Raw genomic sequence first — 20,387 nt, forward strand, 5'->3', positions numbered from 1 at the left:
TATATTTATATACTTAAAAATAAATTTGTCACCTGTGTTACTATACCTTAAACTATTCAGCTCAGAAACACAGAACTGTAAGAGACAGATCCTCTGTAGAGGAAAATTAGTGAAACAATTGAGAATCTGGCCTGTGGTTATTTTTCACCATTAATACATCATTTCACTCAGGTTGGATCCTCAAACTAGACCAATCAATTTCTGTTTCTAATCAGTTTTGCTTTCAGATTCTTATGCACTATCACAATGCTCTTGAGTTTCTAACCATTATAGTTTCCAAAACCATGCAGAACTCCCTCTCCAGAACTTATTTGTTGAAATTTTAAAAAATATATCATGAAACATTTTTATTCTCAATACGTTTTGAAAACCCAACAACCTTCCCCAACTCATTTTTATAAAAATCTTAAATTTTAGAATCAAATTCTTGAAACAGTTCTTTTAAACTATGTAGTAAAAGCCTGAGGCTTCCTAATCTTCTCTTTATCCAATTTTATAGATTGTCAAAATAGCATTTCACTGAGTGAAACCATATCACACTATTTAGGATTGTATAACTCAGAGTAAGAATTATTTTTCAAGAGGCTCTTTATTATGTTGGTGTACAATGGGTTTACATTTGACTAGGATAACATGTTTTTAATTAAACTTTCCTTGGAAAAACAATGGCTTAAATTAAGGGGGGAAATGTTTGCAAAACTCTAAGTATACTAAAATCCAAAACTTTTTTCAAAAGTTCTAGATGTTTCACAAAACACCCTTAGGGTGGTCCCATCCCAAGTTCTATGTGTGTGCATGTTGTGGGGAGATTGTGTTATTTATTTCTGCTCCAACTTTCATACATATTTATTTACTAGTCTATGTTGCTTTTGGCTATAGCTTTAAATATGTGTTTTTACTTCTTTTATTTGGCACTCACACACATTCAGGGAGGGAGCATCCTAAAAAAAATATTTTGCATTTCTAGCATATCTTCTATATGAGGATGACAAAGTGCTTTTAAAACTTTAACTAACCCTTGCAGATTTTACGGTGGGAGAGACAGATGAACAGAGAGATGAAGCTATCTGCTCAAGGTAACACAAGTCAGTGACCAGGCTTAGAGTCAGACCTGTCTCCTATTCTTGTGTTTCAACTACAAGACTATTCTGCCTTCCCTGAAAATGTATTGACAACAACGGTTAATTTATATACTGTACATCCTCAGTTGTAGCAAACGGTCTCTGGACTGGTACATTCAGAGGAGCCATTTCTGGGAAAAGAAGCTAAATAAAAGAGAAAATATACTTGTAGTAGGCTTTAGCTGATGCTGTGACAAGACTCGCTGCTGGCAGTTTGTGTATAACTCCTCTGACTCTGAATACATTTTAAACAACAATAGATTGCTCTTTATAGGTTTGTTTGACTTTCTTTGTGCTTTGTAACAGCCCTGCAGCCCAAAGGCCAGTTCTCATACCATACAGAGCTTCTGCACTAAACAAAAGTGGCATTTTTGTGATCTTTCTGCTCACTGTAGCTTAAAATTAGCATAATTGTGAAATGTACAAAAATATTCTTGCATTATATAAGAAAATGTAACAATAGAACAGTATCAAATACTGTTTATGTATGAAACAACCCTTACATTGTCTGGTCAGCCGTTCACTTTGACTCGTGGGAAATATATTTTTTGTTTTTGATTTGGAGGGAGGGGTAAAAGTAGGGCGTATGACCTAGCTACATCTGGAAATGCTATTTCAGAGGACTGTTCTTTTTATTCCATGTTTTACCTAGCACGTGGGAGTTCTGATTCTGATGGATGTCTCCAGATGCTACCATACTAAAAATAAATATTTGTAAGGATTTTGTTCTATTTTGGTGTAGGAGAGAGGGAACTAATTAAAAAAACTAGTTAAAGTTTCTGCTAATCTCATTATTTGTCAATTTCCTGTTTCTAGTTTAGTTGCTTCACTCTCTATGGGAATGTTTAAAATAGTACTTAGCCTTCTTTATGTCTGTATTATTTTTTGAAATAACTGAATGTTCTCCTGTGAGAGCAAGTACTAAATGACATGGAAAATAGCTGCAGGCAAACAACCCAGAGCTGAAGCCTGTGGGCCTCATTAAAAAGATTGACAGGTTTCAGAGTAGCAGCCGTGTTAGTCTGTATTCGCAAAAAGAAAAGGAGTACTTCTGGCACCTTAGAGACTAACAAATTTATTTGAGCGTAAGCTTTCGTGAGCTACAGCATCCGATGAAGTGAGCTGTAGCTCACAAAAGCTTATACTCAAATAAATTTGTTAGTCTCTAAGGTGCCAGAAGTACTCCTAGTCTTTAGTATTATTAATCAGTACCTTTCAACTGAACTACACATGTAGCTAATAAAAAGTTATCAGATTATTTCTAGGTTTGATAAAGAATTCTACATAAAACTTAACTGTCCAGATAAACTCAGGCAATGTCCCTGGTATACAATGTGCCATCAGGCAAAGCTGCAATAGCATTTACTGATTTTTCCCATTGATGTACAATGACTATTGTGATCACTCGCAGAACTGTGCACTAAAAGAATCCATTTTGTAGTTCTGCTGAGATAGACAAACATGCTGCAGAAGGGCACAGAATTATTTAATGCAAAATTACTGTCAAGCTTCTTTATCGAATCAAATCTATCTCTAAAATCCAATTTGTTGGTGGTCTGGTCTCTTGTCCAGCATACAGAAAAAAAATCCTAATAAAGAAATTTCCATAAGGTCCTTCATGTCCCTTCTTAGTTTCATAACGAAAAATATCCACCCCATGAGGCATGAACATGTATGCCTCTCCTTATAATTATACATAGCTGTAAACTCGCAGAGTCTCTCTCTACATTTGTTCAAGGCACAGTTCAATAGGTTGATCCTGAAGGGGGCCCGGGGGCACTATGCCAGAACAATTAATAAATATTAACAACACTTCACTCTTCCTGAGTACCTTCTGCTCATGGATCTCAAAGTGCTTCACAGAGATTAATAATATCTCAGGTTTCAGAGTAGTAGCCATGTTAGTCTGTATTCACAAAAAGAAAAGGAGGACTTGTGGCACCTTAGAGACTAACAAATTTATTTGAGCATAAGCTTTCATGAGCTACAGCTCACTTCGTCGGATGCATTCAGTGGACTCACAGCACCTTCTTACACAGTAGGTAGCTGTGAGGTAGGTATTTTTTACAGCTGGGGAAACTGAGGCACAGCAGGGCTAAGTGACTCGCTCCAGACCACTAAAGCGCTGGAGTAGGGGCGCTTCCCATGTGGAAGGAAGGCGCAGTAACTGCTGGGTGCAGCCCGGGCCTCAGCAGCAGGGCCAGGAGCAAAGCCGGGGTCTCCTGACTTCCAGCCCTGTGCCTCGGCTCCAGGCCACTCCCGCTGCTGGCTCGGCTGCCCCGCCAGGCGGGACCGCGGGGACAGGAGCAGCGGAGGGCTGGCCCCCCGCGCCAGGCGAAGGAGTGACCTCCGGGCGGGGGAAGGCGGGCCTTCCGGGCAGGGCAGCGCGGGTACCCGGCGCCGTTTCGCTGCCGCACCGGGAGCGCCCGGACCCCTTTGGCTGGTGCGCCACCTGCGGCTCTGGCTGCCGCTGTCAGTTGGGTGGCTGGGTCCCAACATGGCGTCGGCGGCCGCGGGGGCGGCTGCGGGGTCCGGGGCCGGGTCGGGCGGATGGAAATACTGATGACAGTCCGGAGACTCGCCTCCAGCTGTACCATGGTGAGTGCGGGGCCGGGGCGGTGGCTGGGGGCCCCCGGAGGCACCGCTCCAGGGCTTCTCTCCCCAGGTGGCAGGAGACTCATGTCCGCCAGGGCCCCCGGCCTGGTGCGGTGGGGTCCTTCCTCCCTTAGCCGCCACCTCCCTGGGGGCTAAGAGATCCCTTCCCCTCCCCCACAGGGCTCCCCTTCCCCAGGACCCCCGCCTGGCGTAATAGGGGCCCTTCCTTCTGCAGCCTCCACCTCCCAAAGGGCTGCCCTTCCCCCAGGGTCCCCGTCGCCGCCTCCCTGGGGGCCATGAGATCCCTTCCCTTCTCCCCCAGGGCTCCCGACCGGCTAATAGGGGCCCTTCCTCCTGGAGCCTCCACGTCTCTGGCGTCCAGGAGATTTCCCCTTCCCCTCTCCCAAAGGGCTGCCCTTCCCCCAGGGCTCCCCTTTACCCTGGAGCCTCCAGCTCCCTGGGAGCCAAGAGACCCTCTCCCCCCTGCCCCCGCGCCCTTTCCTCAGTGCTCACTCCTGGAGAGCGCGCCCTGTCCTTTCCCCGACCCCCAAGGGATATCGTCCCTTGCAGGGATCAGGACACCCACACACACACATGCATTCTCCCTGGTATTAGGAAAATTTCTCTTATCGCAGAAGCCAGCTGATACCCATTTTTATCAGAGTAGATATCAAGAATTAAAACATTTTATTAGAATAATCCCCTTCCTCCCTCACCCCCCAACACTGTACAGAGCGTTGTATAGTTACTATTATTTATTTAGGTTGTGAGTCCGCCCACTGTGTGCAAGGTGCTTTGTAACCACACTAGGAGGTGCAGTCCCTGCCTTCAACAATGTGTATTTTTTTTTAAAGTTTTTATAATGCAAAATACAGAGATGACATGTTTATAAACACACCCTTATGAAACAAGGGGTGTGTAATAGGAAAACTATGTAGAAGGAAAGCTTCTCTGGCACTGCATGATGGCTCTGATGAAAAATACTTAGGACAGGAAAGGCTGTACAGGCCTCCCTTTTCGTGCCCAAAGAGATTTCCCCAAATATAGGCCCAGAATCACACCAGTACAGACCTGTTCCTATGTAGAGACCACTGAAGTCCGCAAGACTTGGTGCAGCACATGGTGGTGGTTCTCAGTGTAGGAGTGGGGCCAAATCTGAATAGTAGTTTGTGCCACAATTCAAGAAACATGCCTCCTTTAAACAACCAGTTTGTCAGTTCTTTGAGTAGTTGCTTAGACCCTGATCCCACATGAACCTTTTAAAGTGTTTAAAAGTGAGGAGGGATGGACTAAGAGAACTGGAGAATGTCAAACTTCACACTTGCATTTGCAATCATTAGTCCCAAGAGGGAAGCTCCCATAAGCTAGTATAATCGTTCTAAATAAATTTGTAAACCTTCACTCAGGTTAATGTGTTGAATAAGAGTAGCATGAGTTTCGTATGTATTATTACTATAGGATTCATCAGACTGTACAGTAATTAAGGATTTTACATTTATGCAGCGCCTTTAATAAACTAAAACTAATACATGAATCGTGCACCAGTTAATTTACCACTAAACACAGTTGCCTCTGCTGCAAAACGTTGCACCTGTAACACAATAGCACACAATAACTCTGCAACATTTAGGAACTCTTCTTCGTGCAGAAAAATCTTTTATCCAATGGAAATTGCTGCTGGAATTGAGGTTGGCAGGATATAATTATATGAACTGGAATTTGATCAGGGTGTTCAAGCTCAATGATCTTGTTCTTCATATAGTTCCATGGGATCTTAATAACCAGGAAGTGGTCGGAACCTCAATTTTCCATTGCATCCAAATGACAGTAAGTTTAGCAGCATCGTGATCCTGCGATGTCAATTCACTATTGACTTGGCACCACTCTTCTTTCCTAGCAACTAGCCAGTTCTGCTTCCTGCAGCGTTTTGAGGGGGTCTCCTGAAGTACTGACTACCCAATTTTCCTTAACTTGAGATCTGCCTGGATCATACTGTGTGGTATGGTTGCCGGTTTATAGTGCTAAGAGCCTGATTTCATTAAAAGTATAAATATAACGGAGTAATCTCTGCTACTAGGTTTTCTAGAACAAACCTCCCAACTACAGGTTTTGAAAACTCCTCACAAGTCCATAGAAAAGTACACATGTTCATGCATGCACTTATGTTTCCCCACCGTAAACACAAGTGAAAATAAGGTCATGGGAAGTGGTTGGACAGTTGCTTTGATGCAGGGTTTGATGAAGAATTCCCTGCCCACCTTGCATGTGATTGACTCAGCCCCAGCTAGTACTCTGGACAAATTCCCCAGCTCAACAGGCTGAGCATCAGAGTAAGAGGATTAGGAGGGCAAACGTAAGGCTGAGTGATCCTGTGATCATGCAGCCAACTTCAGGTCATGCTTCCAATATTCAGTGGTTTGTTCTTGGTAACTATGGCCACAAGCATGCATTTTGGGGTTGGTTCTACTCCTCTCCTGGTTTTGCTTTTGTTTGGTGTAGTAGATTAGTGACTCGCAGATGCCCATGTTATATCAGTGTTCATCTTGAGGTACAACTTTCTGCAAGAGTAGGTAATTAACCCTTTGTGTCCTCAGCAAATTCCAACTTTAGGGAGGTAGATTCTGCCTATTTGAATGCTCATTTTTGTTTCAGACGGAGAAGGTATTTTTCACTTCTACAAAAACTGTTGTGCGGTGCTATTGGTGCAGACTGCTTTGCTTCACCCCAGAGAGGACTGCTTGCTTAAAGATCCCTAATTTATGCACGGCATAAAGTGTTATGGCATTTTTCATGGTAAACATTGATACAAAAATGTAAAGTTATTTGATTTGCCTTGGCTGAGTTTGTCAAGTTCACCTATAGTTTTATTTTCAACTAATACAGAAACATTAGTACAGTATGCTGGTTGCAGTGGTTTTATTTAACTCAAACCAATATACTGAAGTTTACACCTTTGATGATTAAGTTAATGTCTAGTAAATCCAAAATATTATAATCTCTCCTACCATAATGTGAAAATGACTCTGAATAAACTATTTAATTACTTAAACAAGGTATGTTTGGGAATTAACTTTTCTTTAGGAGTCTAATGATGTGACGCATGTTTTACATCTTCAAAGTACTCTATAGGCAATCCTCACAACACTTCTGTGGTGTTATCTATGTTTTATAGACTGGGACACTAAAGCATGAGGAAGTTATGACTTGCTCAAAGTCACTCAAATGAGTCTGTGGTAGAACCAGGATGTATAGCTCCCAGATTGGAGCTGCTGACTCCCAGTCTCATTCCAATGGACAATACAACCTCTTTAAAATAAACAAATAGAAGATTAAAATTGATCATTTAAATTCTGTCTTTGTACTGTTGAGTTTCAATCCTAACCAAACCACCCTCCTTAAAGGGATCACAAACTTTTTGTAGTGTGGATCATATCTCAAGTGTCTCATGGACACCCTCCTTCCTCTGTGTGATCACCCTCCTTCCCATTCACAATTTAGAACATCCTGTGCCAACTACAGTAATTGCAAACATTAGAAATGGATGTAAGGAAAATATTTCATGTATTGTAACAGCCTTTGATTGTGCCTCCCCCCCAGGTAAGCACTGCTTCGCACCCCAACCCCTTGCCCCAGCCCTGAGCCCCCTGCCACACACCCAAACTGCTCCTTGCCCAGGAGCTGGCCGATTTGGGCAGCCCCTGAGCCAGCCATACCAGCCGCTGCAGAAGTCACAGAGGTCATGGAAAGTCGCGGAATCCGTGACCTCCGTGACAGACCGGCAACCTTACCCATAGGCCATAGCCAAAATCTGTGCTGGGCCTGCTTGACTTTAACTCCCTTCCTACCAACAGATGTCTTTGTTACATTTTCCATGAGGTTAATTTTGTGTAAATGGCTGTGATACTTATTAGGAGAATGTACTGGAGAGGATATTGGTGACATTTCCTTACATCCCCTTATGCCCCTTGGACAATCACATGGATCTTGTGCTGAAGTTGTTTAAAATCTCATACCTGAGCAGGTATGGTCCCAGTTGTCTCTGCACCTAACTCTAAAATTATGTTTAATCATATGCTACAGCCTTCAAGGAAAGAAACAAGATATTATAGGACATTCATTAGCCCTGGCAGTACAGCCAGTCTGAAAAGCTTCCTCCCTCTGCTAGTCATAAAACTGAGCCTTAACACAGAAACCTTTGAATCGGAAATCAGCTTGTTTTATTGCTTTTTCTGTAGCTTTTGCATTGACAGAACTGCAGCAGAACACTTGTATAGCAATGAGTGATGAAGCAGGGATCTGAACTTTTCCTATTTCAGATGCCTGTGATGTGTCTTAACAAGGACTTAACAGTAATGTTGGTGTATCACAGTATGCTAATTAAGGCCACTTCCCACTAGAGCCTCATCTAATTGCTCTGCAAAGCTAGCAAGGCACACCTGGAGAACACAAATTCAGCATATACATTAATGGTAGTCCTATTTTTGTCTCCCAGATCAGTACAGCATGGGGCCTAATTATTATCTTTATTACTGGTACGAGAGAAGACTGAATACTGAGCATAGAAAACAACGTGCAAGAAATGAAATTAGTATTTTTACTATTCATTTTGTGCAGTTCACTTGCAAATAAACATGTCAGTTGCCATATGAGCCACACACATGATCCACATCAGTGAAGCTTTTGAATTGTCTTGTTGCATTTTCACTGACATATTTTTAAAACTTTCTTGTACTGGTAACTTTATGGGGAAGAAAACATCTATGGATAAAATAGTAAATAATGAGGGGAAATAGTTCAACTTTTAACTCAGACTTTTGTTTCCAATTGTGTGACTTGTCTTACTTAAAATTCAGTTAAAGGAAACAAAAAGTTACTCCCCACTCTAAGATCAGAGATTAGATAGTTAACACTAACAAATATTACTCTTTTTAGAAAAAATTGTAACTGTATGTAACTCTTGGCAAATCATATAGTATGTCCTTTCTGGAAGATTTGTGCTACTGCCATTAGTACTTGAATTTGAAGCCAGGCTTGGCAATAGCCTTTTCTTTGTGGAAGTTCCCATTCCGAGGAGCAAAAAAAACCCAAAACACAAAGTGGTTTAACAAGATGACTGACGTCTTTTAGTACACACCTTTCTTAGGGAAGACTCCAGGCTTCTCCTCTGTAGTCTGGGAGTGTAGTTTTACTTTGCAGTTGGTGGTGCTGTCTAGTTTGGCTCTAAACATTTGATGTCTCTCCCTGTAGTGGCTAGCCCAAAAAGATGGATAAGGAACCAACTGTTGCCACCAATTGGGGAGAACTTCTTTAACTCAAGTGGGTAGAAGTTTGCAGTTTTGGAGCTGGGGTTTTTGTCCCAGCTCCAAAGGGATGCATATGATTTATCTAGTAATTGCCTCTTGGCAACACATAGATCTATTACAGTGGGTGAAATTTGGGGAGCCTGTGTAAAGGACATGCATGCGCTCTCTACATTGTGCATTCCTCCCTGCATGCTTCTGTGAAGTGGAGATTTGCAAGTGAGGCCAGTGAATGTGATGTGATTCATGGATCCACTGGTGCTGGGCAAGAACAGAAACTCCCTTCAGTTGCCTAAGTCGGCATGGTGGAGTCCTCTGATATTACAAGAGGCTGTCATGAAAGAAGGTTGAAATCCCATAGAAGGTGAAGAGACATCACCTTGTACCAATGCTAATTCTTTTCCTATTTCCATTAGCAGGGATTGGGCTGAGCTTCTCAACAGGCCCGTGGACGATTCTGGTGGTCCATCACCAGTCATTTGAATTGGTCTGTGGCTAGTAGATATCTGGTAAATTATTCAAGGTCAGCTGAGTCTCTGTAATTGGATCATTATGTTAAATGTTAACATGCTTTCACATAAAAGCATCATTTGTTCCATTTGGATTTATAAAGTGAAGCCATAAGATTTTCTGGGTATATGAAAAAATAAAAATATGCATATCTTCTTGGCCAATGTCAAACTAAATAAGTTGAGATAGAGACACATACTCTGATTTTGTGTTTTAGTAAGTCAGATCATTGCTCATCATGCTCCCTTTGCTGTGAAGCACAGAAGCTAGCAACTGTGGTTGAACTCAAATAGGAGGGAGAGCAGCAGCTGTTACTTTCTCTCTCTTGGCTCCAGACACCATAGAAGTCCCAGGGAGCTATAGAGCTCAACGTAGGGACAGAGAAAAACAATGGAGTTGAGTAGCTGTTCTCTCTAGCATGCTTGCCTAATTTCTAATTGTAGATAGTGCTGTTGCACCATCCCTTTCAGGTGGTGGGGTTTTGAAGCACTTGTCAACAAGGATTGGCAATGTGGATCCTGAGGGAGCCTTGGAAGCTATACTGTATCCCTCGGTCTCCACAGGGATGCTTCTGGAACATGTGGAATCTTGATATACCCATTATTCTCAAGCTATCCACTGGTTTAAGGATCCAAACCCCTTGGTTGTTCCATGGAGTGGAGCACTATTCCCCTCACCCAAGGGAACCATGGGAAACGTAGGTAAACTCACACTGGGGTAGCATATAAATCTGTTGTTCGAAACATTCACTGACTTGTGTATTAGAACCTTTTTGACATTGTGCTATGAGATGCTGACAGCTTAAACAGTGGGTTGTAATTAGGGAGAGCCATTAAAATAGCAAAATGTACCTGAGGTGATTCAAGTGGTGTTGTGTATTACTGCCTCTTCCTTGCCTGTTCTGCTTACAAGTGTGGAAGTTAGAGTAATCACGATGTAGGAAACATAGTGTAAAGGTATATATGTCCTCTCCTCCTTGCACACCATGAACTGTGCCATTGTTTGGGACATGAGTTCACTTTCCCTGGCTGGTTGATCAGGCCATCAGTTTACAATGCCATATTTTAAATGAGCAAAGGTTTCCTGAAATTTGTGAAAGTTTGAGTCTGAACAGAGGGTTCTATATTTCCTACCATTTTATCCATCAATCTCTTTCATATCTCCTCCTTAGGTGGGCTCTTTAGGACTACAACCTTATTCTAGGACTGCATACAATTGCTACTCCTGAGAGAATTCTGTGCTGAAAAATTAAAAATTCTTTGCACAATATTTTAAAATTCTGCAAGTTTTATTTGTCAATAAATAAAGACAGAGGTTCAAGCATGGCAGTGGGGAGCACAGGCCACTGGCTACATGAAGATGGGAGATCACCATGCAGCTCCTCCCTTCCCGAATTTAGTGGTGAGGCTGCACCCGACTCTGAGACAGCACAGGGGCTGGGCCTGCCCCAGGAATACTCTGGGCCCCTGCTCCTGTGCACTAGGTGCACCAGGTGTGGGGCAGGCAGGATCCAAGTGTGAAGGGGCTCAGTGTGGAGGGATCCAGGTGTGGGGTGAGAGGGTTCTGTGTGGGACAGTCTGGCAGGCTGTGCAGGCAGCTCAGTGAAGGAGTCTAGGTGTGGGGGGATCTGGATGCACAGAGGCTTGGGGGAGGGTGGTGTTCCAGGTATAAGGGGAATGGGACTCTGCAGGGGTTCCAGGTGAAGGTGGTTGGGGCTCAGCGGGGGGTCTGGGTGTGGAGGTCTTAGTGGGTGGTCTGGATGCTGAGGGAGTGGGGGGTCTGGGTGCAGCTAGTTGGGGGTCAGTGGGGTGGGGGTCTGGATGTGGGGGCTCAGGGTGATGCAGGGGTTTGACTGCAGGGGGCTCAGTGAGGGGTGTCTGGGTGCAGAAGTGGGTGTCTTGAGACAGGGGGTCTGGTTACAGGGGGGCTCCAGATACAGGGGTTGAGGTTCAGTGGGGTGGGGTTCAGGTCTGAGGGCTGGGGAGGATCTGAATGTACAGGGTGAGGTTTGGCAGGGGGTGGGTTCCAGGTATGGGAGGTTATGATGCACGGGGGTTTTGAGGATGGGGGAGCAGCTCCTCGTACACTGACCCCTCCCCCCGCATCTGAGGAGTGATGGGGCAGGAAGCAGGGGAGGATGCTGAGCTTCCTGTAGTCAGGGGAGGTTTCTGGAGGGTATCTGACACAGCATTAGCCACTTCTTGCAGGGGAAGAGGAAGCCGCATCCTCTCCTGCCTCCAGCTCAGACAGGACTAGCAGCTGATCCCGGCACAGGGTAAGAGCCACCGGCTCAGGTGTCCCCAACCCTGTTGTGATTTACCTCTCCGCTGTCTGCTCCTGGTGCCTGAAATGATGTACCTGCAATGTGAGGGAGGAGTGCATGACCACTCTTCCAGCTTCCCTTTGCTTCTCTATCAGAAAGACACTTTTCTGTGGGGAAGCAAAGAAATCTGTGGGGAACATGAATTCTGCACATGCGCAGTGGCGCAAAATCTCCCCAGGAGTAAATTGCAGAATATCACCAATGTGTGTGAATTACTGGCAGATCCATTCCAAATTACTGCATGTTGTACATCAGTAAATAAGGAACAGTTCCTGTGAAGTCATGAAGTCATTAAAACTGATTTAGGAGCACTGACATCTGGAAATCCATCATGGAGTATCTGGAGAGAGGAAAATAGCAGGGTCTGCAAAGATCTGTACTGAGACCTGTGCTGTTGAACATACTCATAAATGATCTGGAAAGAGGTGTAAACTGTGAGGTGGCAAAGTTTGCAGATGATACTAAATTACTTAAGATAGATAAGGCCAAAGCTTACTGCAAACTGTTACAAAGGGATCTCACAAAACCAGGTTAATGGGCAACAAAAAAGCAGGTGAAATTCAATGTTGATAAATGCAAAGTAATGTACACTGGAAAAAATCTCAACTATAAATATAAAATGATGGGTTCTAAAATAGCTGTTACACTCAAAGAGATCTTTGCATCATTGTGGTTAGTTCTCTGAAAATATCTGCTCAATGTGCAGCAGGAAAGAGACATAATAAGACAGAAAATATTTTAAACCCACTATATAAATCCATAGTATGTCCACATGTTGAATACTGCATGCAATTCTGGTCACCCCATCTCAAAAATGATATATTAGAATTGGAAAAGGATGGAGAAAGGCAACAAAAACTCATTAGGGGTATGGAATAGCTTCCATACAAGGAGAGATTTAAAAGACTGGAACTGTTCAGCTTGAAAAAAGAGACGACTATGGGAGGATATGACAGAGGTCTATAACATCACGATTGGTATTACTCCTGGGGGAATTCTGCGCCATTGTGTGCATGCAGAATTCATGTCCCCCATAGATTTCTTTGCTTCCCTGCAGAAAAATGACTTTCTGATGGGGAAGCAAAGGGAAGCCGCAAGAGCAATCATGTGCCGCTCCCCAGCAGTGCGGGTGCATGGTTTCAGGTGTCAGGAGCAGCTAGCAGAGAGGTAAATCACTGCGGGGGAGGGCTGGAGACGCCCCAGCCAGTGGCTGCTACCCAGCTGCTAGTCCCAGCTGGGCAGGAAGGGACTTCCTCTGCCCCTGCAAGGAGCGGCCGGGGCTAGGTCAGATCCACCCCCAGAAACCTCTCCAGCCTAATACCCCAATGTTCTCAGAGCTACAAAAAAAAAAGCCCACACCAGTTTGTTTAGGGGTGTGTGTGTGTGTATATGTATATGTATATATATATATATATATATATATATATATATATATATATATATATACACACGTACATAGGTTTTAAAAATATATAATTTTCAAAAATTTCACTGCTTCAGCCCTATTTATAACATATTCAAAGGCTTTAATTATTCCTCCCTAGATTACTCTTAATAGACGGAAGCTCAATTGGTTAATTTAAAATAGTGATTCCATGGATAATTCCACACACACAGTGGATATATGACCATGTGTCATTCTGCTAAGGTAACAAAGTTAAAATAATTTTTAAATTCAGAGCAGCATATTAATTTTATCATCACATATTTTATATGTCCATTTTTGGATCCAAAGCCAGTCTGTCAGTTGAAAGATTTCCATTAACTTCAGCGGGCTTTGTATCCAACCATAAGACAATATTTGTGCTCTTATAACAGAATAGAATGGAATGGGGGAGGTCTCAATCAGGACAGGTTGTCACCATTCCTTGGAGCTCCGTAGGATTTGCAATATGCTAGAAATTGCTGGGCACAAGTGAGTGTGGATTGTTTCTGATTGTCAAGTGGTGTAAATAGTATCACCACTTTAGCCAAAACCATGAGGATGTGTTCTTAGAATCAGGCAGCCTTTCAGATGGAAGATTTACGCTGACTGGGTGAATTTATAATTGATGTTTAGTTTCTGCTCAAATAGCTACCTATAGAAAGTTACACAGTACTTCCTCTCTGAACCACTGTGTCAGAACAGTTTCTTACGGATAAGGTATTTATATTACAAGTTTCCATGGACATACTCTAAGTCTCATGGATGTACCTTTTGGAAGCTTTATAGACGGAATTATTTGTCCCTGGGGGTGGTAGATAATGAATCAGTTCTAATCTTGTACACTTAACAGCTTTATTTATACTACAAAGGAGTTACTTTGAAATACAAGCCTGCTGAGAAGTGAGAGAGATACAGAGGTGGGAGACAGAGTTCCTGTGCAAAAAGCAAGGAGAACCAGATTTAAATAAAAGTATTTGCTTTCATTAAATGTTATTCTAAAAGGTAACATGATACATGTGAATTGCCAGTGTTAAGATCCTGAATCTGATTTAACTAGACTTAACCGTAGGCTTTTGAGTACTAAGGTGATTCAGAGTAGCAGCCGTGTTAGTCTATATTTGCAAAAAGAAAAGGAGTACTAGTGGCACCTTAGAGACTAACCAATTTATTTGAGCATAAGCTTTCGTGAGCTACAGCTCACTTCATCGGATGCATTCCGTGGAAAATACAGTGAGGAGATTTATATACACACAGAACATGAAAAAATCATGATAACACCCATTTTTTCATGTTCTGTGTGTATATAAATCTCCTCACTGTATTTTCCATGGAATGCATCCGATGAAGTGAGCTGTAGCTCACGAAAGCTTATGCTCAAATAAATTGGTTAGTCTCTAAGGTGCCACTAGTACTCCTTTTCTTTTTAAGGTGATTCAGTCATTCTTAATCAGAATTGTATCAGTAGCCTGGGATGCAGACTAGTTTGCAAACAATCAGTAAATCTCTGTTTATAATGACAGGTTTCAGAGTTACAGCCATTTTAGTCTGTATTCGCAAAAAGAAAAGGAGTACTAGTGGCACCTCAGAGACTAACCAATTTATTTGAGCATGAGCTTTCGTGAGCTACAGCTCACTTCATCGGATGCATACTGTGGAAAATACAGAAGATGTTTGTTTTTTTACACACAAATCATGAAAAAATGGGTGTTTATCACTACAAAAGGTTTTCTCTCCCCCCACCTACTCTCCTGCTGGTAATAGCTTATTCAAACCTAATCCCCCATACACAGCTTGAATCATGTAAAGTAAACCAAAATCTTGTATGTCTGCATTATAGGTGACACAGTCACTGTTGGTTTTCCAGCAAACAGCTTGCCATCCGGTCAAATGTAAATTCTCATCCTGTATTTATCACCGTAGAATTCAAAACTATTGTATTGCTGTCTATATATGGAATATATAACACTTTCCACTATGTAGATTTACTGCAAGCACAAACAGTTATGACTTCTCAAATGACAATTTATGGTAAGAGTTAGTAATAATTTTTGCACTTTTAACCCTTTAGTTCAATTTTGAATTGTAAAGAGCTTCCTAATTCCAGCACTTACGTTTGGAAACCAGGTACTGTTCTTCATTAACAGATTATATTTGTCTGTCCTAAGGCAGCTCTCTAGTTAAAAATAAAACAGAAGTCTTGCCTCTTTACTTATTCTTTCAAAGTACAGTTCTAAACTTTTGCACAACCTCGGTTGTTTTTCTTTTGTTGGGCAGGGGGGAAGAGTGCCAGGGAGATCTCTTCCATCCCCCTTCCCCAGTTTGCCATTGTGAGCATGACTATGTGCTTGCTCCATCAGATTACATTTTTAAAGCTGATTAGCACAATTTTATGATGTTTGAACCTTGTAGCATTTGAATTTATCTGATAATGTTAAAGAGCATTTCTTTGAAAAATGTGTAGCAAATTGCTATGCTAATTCAGGTCAATTATGCCACAAACAATGTGTGCAGTAGAAATTTGGCTACTTTTAAGCAGTCCAATTTGTCATCTAACAGTAGAATTAATTTGCAAACTATTAGAAGTAGTGGCAACATGATCTCTGCTCTGAAATCCGAGCATTAAAGGGACAGACTGTTTCTGTCATTTCAGCTTTTCAGAAGCATCATATTTTAATAACATCATGACCCAGGTTATTGTACAATCTTCAGCCTTCTTTGTCTGTCTATTGTAGCTCTGCACTCTAACATTTTGAAGATTTTAGTGTAAACATTTTGGTGTCCCATAGGCCTGGTTTTACCTAGGACTGTTGCTGATGAGTTTTTGGAATTAAATTTTGGGCTGTGACACCTCAGCAGTAACCTAGTTAATTTTCTCTGTGTGTTTCTCAGTGACGGGATCTCTGTCCTGCAGTAAAGACCTTAGAGATCTATCAGGCATGTGTATGAAGAGGATCATTTGTAAATCTGTCAAAGTCTAAGTTTCTTAACCATGTATTAGCCAAATTTTATCACAAATCATGTTGCTTCTTATGTTTTGTGATTCCTTTCTATTTCTTCAATCTAGGTCATTCCCTATAGATTTGAAATAAGAAATCTGACTGCAGCGTTTCGCTACCTCTAGTTAAACTAGATTTTTTTTATAGTAAGTTTTCTACCTTTTATAACTAGTCATATCAGCTTTACAAAGTTACCATCATTTGTCCTAGTGATTGATAATAAAAATGCTTTTAGTATTTACTTGTTCATTAAAAACATTATTAACTGTGGGGAAATGGGTGAATAGCACTTTTCAAGGCTGAGCTATAGTATACTTCAACTTTTTGTTTTGTTTAATTCTTCTTCAGGGTTTCAGTGATTTAGGCCTGGTCTATACTTAAAATTTTGGTTGACATAGCTTTGTCAGTCAGAAGTGTGAAACATCCACACCCATGAGCAATGCAGCTATGCTGACCTAACTCCCAGTGTAGGTGCAAATAGGTTGATGGAAGAGTGCTTCTGTCAACTTACCTACCATTGCTCAGGGAGGTGGTGTTCTACCTTGACAGAAAAATCCCTTACATCAGCATAGCCGGCATCTTTGCTAGCAGATTATGCCAGCATAATTACAGTGCCGTAGCTATACTGGTCTATTTCCCATAGCGAAGATATGTTTGTCTAGTCCCTGCGATGTAGACATACCCACCGTGTAAAGACTGTTCACCAGAGCTGTAGGATTTCTAATGTCTTAATCCTACCTGTTCTCCAGCTCTCAATAATGCTTTACGAGAACAACAGAGCAGAAAAGATTGAATTTCTAATGTAAAATATGAGCAGAAACTATAACCTTGGAAGCTATAGGGTGAGAATCCTTTCTGTGCTCTTTTATACATCATAAAGATGCAAAAAAGGTACAATCCTAATTTTTTTCTCCTCTGCAGGCCACTTTTAGTTTATCACTGTTCATCACATATCAAAAGCTTAAAGGATGTGCAAAATAGCCAAACGAATATTTCTGCTGGAACATCACCTTTTGCATTTGCTAATTTTTTATGATTTTCCACTATCCAAATGTCAAATTTCATTAACATCGTTTTTTTTACTTAATATTTTAAGTTTCACTTTCAGTTACATTTATTTTAAAAAGCTGGAACAGCATTGAAAAGATTTTATGAGATTATTAAAAGTACTCAAAGCATGTCTAAGCATATTTAGATTAAAAAAATAGCTATGGAAAAGCACTCTTCTTTAGTGATTCAGATGCCTTAAAATGCTGTTTGAGCTATAAATAGGATGCTAACAGAAGACTTGAAATTGGAACCTGGCAACTGATAGGCACAGTTCTAGATTATTCAGCAGTCTTCAAATACATTTTCATAGGTAGTGTCTTCTGGTAATCCAATTTCTTGAGTAGTTTGACTTCTTCAGTGGATGATTCAGGGAGACATGTTGTTCCTTTCCTGTAGCACACTCCTCCACTTAAAGATCTATTTTCTCTCATGGCACCCATCTTGCCTACCATTCTTCCTGCCCTTCAGTCTGTTTTCTTTAATCCATCTACACAGCGAATTTATTTTGAGTTCCTTGTTTATTTTTACAGCACATGCTCCACTAAATTTAAATGACCTTCCTGGATGACTGACTAATCTGAGATCTCCTTAGTGAATGTGGAAAAACTCTCTTTTTCTCTAGCAAATTTTTGTATAGATTCAAGTGCAAAAATCTCTCAGTTTGATCAGTAGTTTGTAGTTTTGATGTTCACCTCAAGATAAGACAGTATCTTCTTTTAAATATAAACCCATAGTGGGGTATTATAAAGTGGAGTTTTTAAGATGAAAGCATGATATCTTGATAATATGAAATGAATTTAAATGAAGTGTCCATACTGTGTTGCTCTTTTAGGAGTTGTACAGCTAACTGCAAATAACGTTTTAGGTCCCATTCCTACAAGCAGGTCCATGCAGGTACATTGAGGGATTGGGGTGGAGAGGGAGGGATAAATTATATTTTTACACTCTTGAAACTCTCAAATGTTATAAAATAATTTTTTCAAAATAATTTAAAATTTGTTATGAAAATATGGCAACTGCAACTGTTTGATTTTAAAAAAAGACCAGTACTCAATAATTTTCACATACTTTTTTTCTATTTGTAATATCTTTGGAAATATTGAAAATGAGCAACATTTCTGGTTTAAATTTTGAAGTTTCTTTGGTTTTTAAAATTAATGCTACAAGAATTACATAAACCAAAAAAGATGTTGCTTTTCCATTGTCCAGCATTAATAAACTGTTTTTGTTCTTCACCGCCATGCTCCCCAGCACCTCTGCTGGAAGCTTACTAAGCTAGAGTTAGTTGCACCAGCATTGTTAAGGTTGTGTTATAGTTTGTAGTTAGTTTCTAGAAATAATATAGACTCGAACATTTGAACAAAAATGTGTCTCATTACCATGTTGATTCCAGCCTTGCAAGCACACATCACTGTCTTGTAGAATAGATAACATTTGACTTAGTATGCAGGAGTCCAATAAATTCTCTGTAAAATTGTAAATTGTTGAAATTTAATTTTAGACTCACTAAAAGATTGTATAGCAAAGTTCAATATCTGTCTTTCATTAAGGTACATATTAACTTGCTTTACCATCCTTCTTTAAAATCTGAAATGCACAAATAGTCTAATGTTGAATTAATTTTTGATAAAAGGGGACCTATTACATTAACAGCTAGCTCTCGTCCAGCTGTCTTATCCCACAACTTCTTAAGAATCCTGGAAAGAGATTTCAAAAAATTGTGTTAATTGAACCCTGAAATCTAAGCTACAGGCTGATGGGCATTATTTTAAAGTATTACTTCACATCTACATTCACATCACCCTTATGTATAATATAAAATGTTTTAATTAACAGTTCCATTCTCACTCTCTTTGTTTTACCAGAAATAGCATGAATATTACAGATTTTTTTTTTTAGAGAGTTTTTTCCTAGTAGTCATATGTGGGGTTTTTTGTTTTCCCTAGGGCGCCAATGCCTCTGCTTTGGAGAAAGAGATTGGTCCTGAACAGTTTCCTGTGAATGAACATTATTTTGGCTTGGTCAATGTGAGTGAATTTTCTTTACTATTTTTAAAATGCTGTTTTCTATTTCAGTCCTCCTCTTCTGAAATGGACAGGATTCTCTTTTAGACCTTTATCCATGGGTAATTCTGGCACAAAGTAGAAATCTATTTAAGCACTACATCCTGTAACATGCATGCTAAATTTTGTTTTTAACTAAAACATTAATCTTAAAAGTTAACTGTAGTGAAATAGAAAATGTTAATAATTACAAAATTCCGTGGGACATTCATACTTGGGCACACTTTTAAATATAGGATCAGAGTAATTAAAGCTGGAAAAGCCCATAAGATCATAGGGTAGATAAAAGCAGGGTATGGTCCTTCAACAGAGAAGAAGTATCAGATATTAAACTGTTACTTTGGTGGGTCTTAGTCCCAAAGACTCAAACCAAAAAAATCTGTTTGCTTTTCAAATCTCATGTTTTTCGTATGGGCTTAGAGGGGACAGTCCTGTTGAGGAAAGATCAGAGAATACAGAAAAATACCAGCTAAGTCAATTCCCTTTGTGTAGAAATGTACTTTTTTTCAGGCTTGCATCAGCATGAGAGCTCCTGTTTAAAACAACTGTTTGCCATAACTTCAGTAAGTTTTCATGTTTACAGTGTGATTAAGGCCAGTAAGGCCATAAAAATTGCCTAATTTGCAATGATAGAACTAAATTAAGGATTGTGAAAAGAATGCAACATTATTCCATCACTTATGTTTAGGATGTCAGATTAATGCTTCTGGATAAGGAAGGTAAATGTAACATTCAATCTGTCACATCCTTTTATTAATAATATGATGTAAAAAAGTCAAATGTTTACAATTGTCACAGGACATAGTTCATTTTTCATGTGAAAAATATGGCTCTGGTTAACTTCATTCACAGTAAATTAAACTTCCCTCTTCTTCCCTTAGTGGATCATTTAGACACTTATTTCACGTCAGAACTGAAACAACCTAATGTACTGAATAGTGCTAATATAGTTACTTAAAGTATTGCTTGCCTCCAGCTGCACATTGTGAGCTCATTTGATTTA

At 40.6% G+C, this 20,387-nt stretch overlaps 1 protein-coding gene across 5 annotated transcripts in view; it reads left to right on the forward strand.

The window, feature by feature from the left end:
• The first annotated feature begins 3,505 nt into the window (after positions 1-3,505).
• Positions 3,506-20,387, forward strand: part of LOC141993116 (ubiquitin carboxyl-terminal hydrolase 12-like) — a 78,130-nt gene continuing 61,248 nt past the window's right edge. For 4 of the 5 annotated variants that reach the window (XM_074962426.1, XM_074962427.1, XM_074962428.1 and 1 more), the window contains exons 1-2: positions 3,506-3,719; positions 19,268-19,348. In XM_074962426.1, the coding sequence (XP_074818527.1) occupies positions 3,672-3,719; positions 19,268-19,348 (129 nt within the window). In that variant the 5' untranslated portion in view covers positions 3,506-3,671. The remainder of the gene's footprint in view (positions 3,720-19,267; positions 19,349-20,387) is intronic. The other variant, XM_074962429.1, reaches the window with a different exon arrangement.

The sequence above is a fragment of the Natator depressus genome, chromosome 9, assembly GCF_965152275.1.
Source record: "Natator depressus isolate rNatDep1 chromosome 9, rNatDep2.hap1, whole genome shotgun sequence".
Lineage (NCBI taxonomy): Eukaryota > Metazoa > Chordata > Testudines > Cheloniidae > Natator > Natator depressus.